Raw genomic sequence first — 9,463 nt, 5'->3', positions numbered from 1 at the left:
GTACTAGCCGATAACCTAGCATTGCCCAGGTATTTATTTATAGGAGGAAAATGTCCGGATCAAACTTAATTTCTAATGTTGGATTTCCCCCCTTATCAGAGAGAGCCCCCTTGTGGAGTACTGTGAAGCCATTACCAAGATAAATCTACTGTGCTGCACAGTAGAAGCCATTTTACACGAGTACAGTAGAAGCCATTTAAGGCACAACAGGTTGTATCTTAAAAGCACAAAGACACTGAGGGGTTTTAGGGGAGTCTTATCCCCCACAGTATTTGTTTTGAGAGAGTAAGTCATCTGTGTACCAATTTGGTTGAAATTGCTCAAGGCGCTCCAGAGTTATGCATACATATGCAGTCTTTTATATAGATAGATAGATAAATAAAGGAGCACTCAGGAACAATGAAGGCTTCTTAAAACATTGTCTTATAGACAGGAATAAACTGAGTCTGTTTTCACTTAAAGGATTTTATACAATAAATATTCCATACATGGTTTTGTACACAGATTCCCTTCAAACAGTGTTCCCAGGTTTTTAAAACAAAAGAACCAAAACACGTAATAAATATAAAGAGATCTATACAGCATGGGGCGGTGGGGGGGAGAGACGTTCTCCCTTCCGATGAAGTAAAGCAGCACTTCCGATCAAAGTGTCCAACAGAAATCCCAAGAACATTTTCCATCAGCCAACTGACTTACGCCCTTGCAAAAATTCTCTTCTGATTTCCAGACAAGTGTCATTTATTTTATTTTATTTTTAGAGTTAAGGGCATCTTCCAGAGAAATTGTCCTGAATTCTCGGAATAAAATGGTTATCTTTTTATGCGACTGGCTGAACTCCATACCAACAGCCTGTCCTCCAAAATACCGTTTGAAGTTTCCTCCAGCAGGCTTGTGAGATCGGACATGTCTTCTGCGCTGGTCCATAAAACATCCACAGCCTATCCATCATCTCCCAAGTATCAACAGTTGGAACTCTGGGTATCGAACAAGCCCTATATGGTAGTTTAGACTAGCATTAAAGCATCCAAGTTCGTCCACTGGATCCCTTGGGGATCAGTTTTCCCTTAGAAGGAGATACCCCAGTAAAACCTTGGGAAGAAAACCAACGGAAGAGTTCCAAGAGTCCATTTCATCTGAAAGACTTGGTCAGTATCGAGTGTTCTCTTCAGCTGCCGTGACGATTGCATCCATCCAGATCCTCATAGCCTCTGGGCTTGGGGCCACCATGCAGAAGAGGCGATCATAGGTCTTGACACAGAAGGTCAGTTTGGGGTTGGGACTCTGCCAAAAAGCAAAAAAAAAGAGGAATGAATGGACAAATGAAAATAACGGGTTATATTCACACAGAACCTCTGGACCGATCTCTACTTCCTGCATTAGGGTGACTTTTTCTTTCTTTCTAGTGTTTCTTTTGCAAGGGCATTCTCCACTTTTTCTCCCACATCATTCAAGGGTTGGTCCACTGGTTGCCATAGAAATGGACCACTTGACTTGTCACCTGAGCCTGACATAATGGGCTGAGAAAGAGTGACTGGTCCAAAGGGCCCCAGATGGGAAAGGAGGCTTGGTCACCCAAAATTCTAATGGATCGAAATGGTTCGGATCCCACAGCCCCTCCCAGTTATCTGCATGAATTAAGAAAAGGGACTTTCAGCAAATCTCTACTCTTGTTACCTTGAAAGCACTCCGGAGATGGTCGCAGTAAACCTCCTCAATGGCCTGGAAATAGATCACACCCTTAAGCTTGCTCTCTTCTTTGTCTGCAAGGGGATTTAAAAATAAAACCACAGGTCCATGTTAGCAAGTTGGGAAGGAGGGAAAACGAAGGCCTGATGGATAAGATGAGAAATGGCTGGATTAATTGCTCTAATCTTGCCTTATATTCAGGGGTGTGCTGCTCTAGTGAAGATTCTGCAGAGTTCGGCGAACCCCCAAATCCCATTCCTGGCTGGCCACGCCCACCCCACCCCCTCCCAGGAGTCTCCACACAGCCACGCATGGGTGAAGGACCCATGTGGAGGCTCGGGGTAAAAAACGGGCATCGCGGAGGCTCCACCAAGCCAGAAATAGGTCCTACTGGCCTCCAAGGAGCCTCCAGAGCCCAGGGGAGGCTGTTTTGGTCCTCCTGGAAGCTCGAGAAAAATCTCCAGAGCCCTGGGGAGCAGAGGTGGGTTCCTACAGGTACGGTACGGTTCAGCCGAATAGGTAGTAACTCCGGCGGACACGTGAGCGTACCAGTTCTAACCTCAGTGGTACCATCTTGATTTTCTGTTCTGCACATGCACAAAATAATCTTCAATGATTGCAATTCCCCCCCCCCCCGCGCAGACTGTTTTAAGCGCAAATGTGCACATGCACCAAACTGGTAGTAATGGTGGCAGGAACCCACCCCTGCCAGGTAGGGTGAAAAACTGGTGTCCCGGAAGTTCTGGAAGGACTCCAGAGAACCTCCGGAGCCCGGGAAGGTGAAAACGCCCCCACCATTGTGGTGCAGTCCACGCCCACATGGCTACGCCCACCCGGCAACCAGTCAGAGAATCCGTTGCTAACATTTTTGAAGACTATCCCTGATTATATTCACCCAGTAAGTTTAAACAGGTCAATTAAAGGCCTACTGGCCACATTCACCCCATTCTCTATCCCCCAGGTGAACCTGTTTGGAGCCAAATCTATTAAGAAGGTGATTTAAAAATCACATGTTAAGGCATCCTTTCTCCTGGTCCCTTAGATAGGCAGTGCATGTCAATGGAATGCACTGAAGCTAAGACCAAGTCTTCTCCACCAGCAGCAGAGAGTGCAACCTGGTGAAGGAGTAGCTACCTGTCTCGATTCTCTCTGTCTCTGTCTCTCTCTCTCTCTCACCTGTGTAATACGCCAAGACGCGCTTCTGGCGATCAAAAGTGAACCAACGTTTCTTCCAAGTCTTGATCCTCCCACCCATCTTGACCAGGTAACCCTTGCACGATTTGCTGGTCACCCTCACATGCTGGCAGGTCTCGACGCTATGCCCCGACACTTCCAGATGTTTGCGCAAATCAAAAGCAGCTGTTTTTGGTTCCCAGATCTCCATGGGATTATGGCTCTGTAGGGTAACGAGAAGGCAGTGGATTAAAACCAGACCATTGTCGAATTCTGGGATGTGGTTTGTTTTTCCTCATTTGGAGGAAAGATATTTTGTGCAATCTCAGCGTTCTTCCTACAGGGCCAGGGAAGACACGATAGCAGTCTTATCTGTTATGATAGCAATATTTGAGGGGCTGCCACAGAGAGGAAGGGGTCAAGCTATTTTCCAAAGCACCCAAAGGCCAGGCAAGGAATGATGGATGGAAACTGATCAAGGAGAGATTCAACCTACAAATAAGGAGAAATTTTCTGACAGTGAGAGCAATCAACCCATGGAACAGAAGTTCCCTTCAGAAGTTGTGGGAGCTTCATCACTGGAAGCTTTCAAGAAAAGATTGGACTGCCATTTGTAGGAAATGGTGTAGGGGCTCCTGATTGCGGGGGGGTGGAGTTGGACTTGATCACCTACAAGGTCCCTTCCAACTCTGTAAATCTAATCAGTGCCACATCAGAACAGATAGTTCCCTTCCTGAAACCCAAGCAACTGTTCTAAAGATGGGTCTTCTATGGTCCTCTCAGTATATCATAGCAGGAGACCAGAAAATAAGCTTCTAATCTTTCTAACTTCTTTTTCTAACCTGTATCTTCACAATTTAGATCAGGAATATCAAACCCATGGCTGGGGAATTCTGGGAGTTGAAGTCCACAGGTCTTAAAGTGGCACACCCCTGATTTAGTTCATCAAATCACTGTCCTTCAGATGCAAGGTAGGAAAATGAAGATGAACAATCCCCTCTAATGAAAACGCTGAGATGAAAATGAATTCTAAACCTGGAATACTTTGCTCACCAACACGCTATGCCTGAACAAATAACGACATTATAGCCCAACATGATTCACACAGCATATCAAGACAATGTCTTTGATTCCTCTAACCAGACAAACTTCCCAACCTCGTTTTAACCTAGCCTAGCATGCTAAGAAAATCCTCCCAGCGCAAAAAAATGGGAATTTTCTAGAGATTCCCTTTCCATCTCAGCTCAAATTCCGATCTCCCAAAGATGGGCAAAGCATATTGTATTCTTGTGTTCTTCTAGATAAAGACGGAGATCTCCTTACCATTTTCGAAGGGGACAATTCAATTCGTTTCACTTCCTCAGCTACTTTCTTCGCTTCCTGAAAGGAAAGGCGGTTGAAGGCGGCTTGGGTATGATAAGAACAGGGGGCAGGCAGCACCATACCAGCTGCTGCAGACATATCACCCCCCCCCCTTCAAAAAAAAAAAAAAAAACCAACCCCAAGCAATAGAGAAGAAAGACCACAAGCTCTTTCTCTTCCTCCTGGACCAAGTCTGGATATTTTTACCCAGCATGCAGGACGAGTCGTCAAAAATCTGACAGGGTGAAATTTGCAACTTCCCCATTCTCCAAATCACGTGAGAAGCAGATGAGAAGCAGGGTTACTCCGGTTTAGAGCAAATGTCACAGCAATGAGTCAGAACTGATTTGATGTATGTCTATTCCCTGATTTGGGGCGATTAGAATGGTCCCAACGATGTTAGCCTTTCGTAAGACCTTAAAAAACTGGCTATGTTCTCAGGCCTGGTGTGCCAAATATGCTAAGGTCCCTGTTTCTAGGCTGTATTGCTAAGTGGTCAAGTATCTTGAGTTTATGTATATATTCTTTAATCTGGATGCTTTTAGTTTTTTTCATTGTAATGTATTTTCTGGATTGTAAACAGTCCAAAGTCATGGATTGAGATGGGCAGCTATAGAAATTGTTTGATTGATTGTTTGAATGAATGAATGAATGAATGAATGAATGAATGAATGAATGAATGAACGAACCAAAGGTACTTTTCAAAAGGCAACTGAACTTTATTTTCTTTGAAAATCACCTTTGGGACAACTATGACGTGGACAAATCCCCATAGACATCTAGACCAGGGTTTCTCAGTGTACTCTGGGAATCCCCAAGATCCTTTCAGGGGAACCACAGAGTCTAATAAATAATTATTGTAACCATTCTCAGGTTTCATTTTTAATTGCAAGCTGCCCAAAGTCATGGATTAAGATGGGCAACTATAGAAATTGAATGAATGAATGAATGAATGAATGAATGAATGAATGAATGAATGAACGAATGAACGAATGAATCGATTGGTCAACCAACCAACCAACCAATCAATGAACGTCCCAAAGGTACTTTTCAAAAGGCAACTGGAATTTCTTGATTTTGACCTAGATGATTGAGAATCTCCATAGATGGATGGGTGGGTGGGTAGGTGGATTGATGAAAGAACTTTCAAAGGTGCTTTTTAAAAGGCAACTGGACTTTTTTGTTTTTGACCTGGATGATTGAGAATCTGGATGGATGGATGGATGGATGGATGGATGGATGGATGGATGGATGGATGGATAAAACTTGACTATGGTCCAGGACTTGAGTCTGCTCACTCAATCTCGTACCCTTTCTTGCAGCAATCGTTCTCGTTCAGCCATAGCTTCCCGCACCCGCCGCTCCATCTCTGCCAGTTTGGTGACGCAATTTTCAAGACTGTTGGGAGAAACACCCAGTTAATGCCAATCAATCCAGATGTACAGCCATGGCAATGGAAAGGAACCAAACCCGCTATAGGAAATCTTTGATTCATCAAACCATATCATTTAAGATAGGAAGTGATCTTGGAATTTAACCCATTTGATCACTCAGTGGAAGAACTTTGTACCTGTAGCATCCCTGAGAGTTTTCTGGAAGTTGAGTCATGGCAACTGGACTTATCTTCTTGTAAGTTTGAGATGTTTTGCTGCCCATCCAAGCAGCTTCTTTCAGACTGAGCAAGTTGGTTAGAGGAATCTGAGTTAGGCAGAGAATCACTGGAATGTGCCAAATTCTAAAATTCTAGGGAGATTCCTGCACCAGCAACAAAACATCTCAAGCCAACCAGAAAGTTGCCATGGCTCAACTTCAAGACATTTCTATCTGGGTGACGGAGAATGTTCATTGACATCCCTCAGAGCTGATCATGTGGACTCTGTCTAAATACCTCTAGTCCTAGACTAGAACTAGAGTGAAATAGTTAACATCAAAGTTAAAAAATAACATTTGGGGGGTGAAAGGAAAGGCGATATTTCTTTTTCCAGCAGGGTGACTCTAATCGTATCAGTCTTACACCCTGAGCTTATCTCATCATTCATAGGAGCATGGATTCCTTCCAAGGAACATGGATTCCTTGGAAGGTGTGGACAGAATGACATTTGGGCCAATTTAGTTTGACTGGACAAGACTACAAGGAACAAAGTTAACTAGATCTTCAGTGAAGCAATCTGGAATTAAAGAAGGAGTACATCAATGAGACAAGAATGGGATCATGCGCCAACCTGTAAGCTCCTTGAGAGGTTCCTCCCGCCTGCCTGGTAGTTGCCTGGCCACCCAGCAGTTGGTAAAGGGGTTTGTTGTAACGTGAGAATTGGAGGTTTGGACTTCCCAGATAATGACCGTTGCTTCCACTGGAGAGTTGAGCTACCAGAAGACTGGGATCCAGAGCACCTGGAAGAGATAAGCAGATGCAAAATCAAGATCGCTTCAGAAGACATCTTAAAATCAACTTTATTTTGGTCCAGTTGCTACTTTAAGGTTATGATTTCACAACTGTTCTACTGACCTTATTAGGACTGTATCTGAATGGTCAAACACCTTTGCCTGCCAAAACACTCATTCAGTGTTGACAAGGAAGAATATTCAACACTACAAAGAATGTTGTGGTCCCTCACTTAACACTGATGCTTGTATGGAACCAATAGCATCATGCATCCTTTTTTCCTAGTCTTCCTTCCTTCCTTCCTTCCTTCCTTCCTTCCTTCTTTCCTTCCTACCTTTCTTTTCTCCCTCTCTCTCTTTCTCTCCCTCCCTTGGAATTCCAGACCAAGATATCCAATTTAACAATGGAACAAGTTCTTATGTTAAAACTCAAAGAGATCTTGAGAAACCTGGCTACCTTGTGAGTTTTCAACCATTCTTCTTTACAAGAAAATGTCTTGTTTTTCTTGTTGATGGTCAGTGGGTACCAAGAGAGGGTGTTCCACTAATAGACGTGGTTCCCATGTGGTCCACCCACCTCAGGCCACCCAATGAACCCATACCATGCATTGAAACGGGACGTTGAGGAGCGCGGGCTGGGAGGCGATCCCTACTCCTGCGAGGTAGACTGGCGGTCCGTTGCAGTCCAATCGAACCCTGAGAAGGGAAAGCAAAAAATAGAAAGGGTGTCTCCTTCAGCAGCAATTTGGTTGAGTAACCAGGCCTTCTTCAGGATGCAATTTGTTTCTGCATCCTTTGTGGTTCTTTGATCTTGTCTCGATCTGTTCCTCAACTCGCCGATTAGTTGAATTCTGGATGCATCTCATAGAAACAGAACCCTGGTCTGCTTCAAAATGCTAGCTTGTCTCACACATCTACTTCACCCAGGTCAGCTAATTAGGATCATCTGCGATGCTATATTGGGCTGCTGGCTGGGGAATCCTGGGAGTTGACATCCGTATATCTTAAAGTGTCCAAGGTTAAGAAAAGAATAACAGAATTGGAAGGGACCTTGGAGGTCTTCTAGTCCAACCCCCTGCTTAGGCAGGAAACCCTACACCATTTCAGACAAATGGTTATCCAATCTCTTCTTAAAGACCTCCAGTGTTGGGGCATTCACAACTTCTGGAGAAAAGCTGTTCCACTGATTAATTGTTCTAACTGTCAGGAATTCTCCTTAGTTCTAGGTTGCTTCTCTCCTTGATGAGTTTCCCTCCACTGCTTCTTGTCCTATCCCTCTTCTTTGTGGCAGCCCCTGAGATATTGAAACACGGTTATCATGTCCCCCCGTACTCCTTCTTTTCATTAAACTAGGCATACCCAGTTCCTGCAAATTTAAAAAAAACACTATTCTATAGAAATTATTTCTCCATCCCTTTAAGACCTTATGCACAGTAAAGCAATGCAACTTTAGTCTTTAGTCATGCTGAAACGTTTGGGGATTTCTTTGTTAATCTTAATCTTCCTGTTTAGCATCTTTGGTCCAGAAGCATTAATCATTTTTAAGATCGTTGTGATAAGATTACATGTTACTTTTTTCAACTGTTTTACAGTGATTTTTTTTTTTAGATTTGGAGAGGAAAGAGGCAGAAAGTTCATTGAAGAACAAAAATTATTTTTAATGGTAACCCAAATCAATGTAAGAATCGTTTCCATTGTTTTTGGCAGCAGAAGTCAGCAGCTAGAATGGAAATCTCAAAATACAAATTTCTTTTTTATATTCTATTATTAGATATTGTAAAAATTCCCCTCTGAAATATTCCCAGCATATGTTGGTAATCTGGGGTCAATTCAACCTTTTCCCAAAGCCTAAGAATTGTCCAAATATAGCCATAATATTTACTGTATATACAGTATATGTTGCTTTTTATTTTATATTTTTTTTATTTCCTGAATAGCAAAAATCCATCTGTCTCTGTGGTCATGTGGCCAGCATGACTAAACGCCGAAGGGGCACAGAACGCTGTTTCCTTCCCACCAAAGATGGTTCCTCTTTTTCTACTTGCATTTTTACATGCTTTTCTTTCTTATATATATTTTTATTGTTTTTACATTTAAAACAATGCAATACCGCGGAGTCGGAGTGATCATACATTCATATTATGTACAGCTAGTTTCAACTATTAACAATTAATCTACTTAATACATTGTCTGTCCTTCTGTTCAATCACAATATATACATTTGTTCCAGTCTTGTCATCTTGTCTTATACCAATCATAAAATCTATTCCATGCCTCAAAATATTCTGATTCTCCTTTATTTTTAAGTTCAAGAGTGAGCCTATCTGCTTCTGCACAGGCCAACACTTTTCTGATTATATCTAATACACCATTTTTACATGCTTTTGAACTGCTAGGTTGGCAGAAGCTGGGACAAGTAACGGGAGCTCACTCCCTTACGCAGCGCTAGGGATTCGAACCGCCGAACTGCCAACCTTTCTGATCGACAAGCTCAGCGTCTTAGCCACTGAGCCACCATGTCCCTGTTTGTCCTCAACAAAAAGTCAAATCAATGTTGATTAGGCACCTTCTCTCAACAGCAACAGATATAATGGGAGAAAAAACACAAATCTTAATTTTCTGAAAAACCTTAGCACATGTAAAAGGAGAGCACTGAAAATTAACCCGGGCCAAAGAGACAGAACCTACCTTGACTGAACTGCAGACAGAGAAGACACAGGAAGATGAGTCCGATTGGTCAGAACCCAAGACAATGACTTTCCGATCTGTTTTTTGGGTAAAAGTCAGCTGTAGGGCGACAGACACTTATCAATGTGAGAATCACTGCTGGAAGAAGGGTGTGGGGTGGGAGGGAGAGGGC

General features: G+C 43.0%; 1 protein-coding gene across 1 annotated transcript in view; it reads right to left on the bottom strand.

The window, feature by feature from the left end:
• Nucleotides 1-449: 449 nt before the first annotated feature.
• PHLDB3 (pleckstrin homology like domain family B member 3) overlaps nt 450-9,463 on the bottom strand; it is a 35,597-nt gene continuing 26,583 nt past the window's right edge. The window contains exons 9-16 of the mRNA XM_081962252.1: nt 9,292-9,390; nt 7,206-7,299; nt 6,444-6,612; nt 5,532-5,619; nt 4,183-4,239; nt 2,863-3,082; nt 1,675-1,760; nt 450-1,281 (exon numbers count right to left, since the gene is read on the bottom strand). Coding sequence (XP_081818378.1) covers nt 1,147-1,281; nt 1,675-1,760; nt 2,863-3,082; nt 4,183-4,239; nt 5,532-5,619; nt 6,444-6,612; nt 7,206-7,299; nt 9,292-9,390 — 948 coding nt within the window. The 3' untranslated portion in view covers nt 450-1,146. The remainder of the gene's footprint in view (nt 1,282-1,674; nt 1,761-2,862; nt 3,083-4,182; nt 4,240-5,531; nt 5,620-6,443; nt 6,613-7,205; nt 7,300-9,291; nt 9,391-9,463) is intronic.

This window comes from Natrix helvetica (assembly GCF_964273705.1).
Source record: "Natrix helvetica genome assembly, chromosome: 9".
NCBI lineage: Eukaryota > Metazoa > Chordata > Lepidosauria > Squamata > Natricidae > Natrix > Natrix helvetica.
Note: the sequence above shows the minus strand (reverse complement) of the source record. Positions and strands in the feature narration are given on the sequence as shown.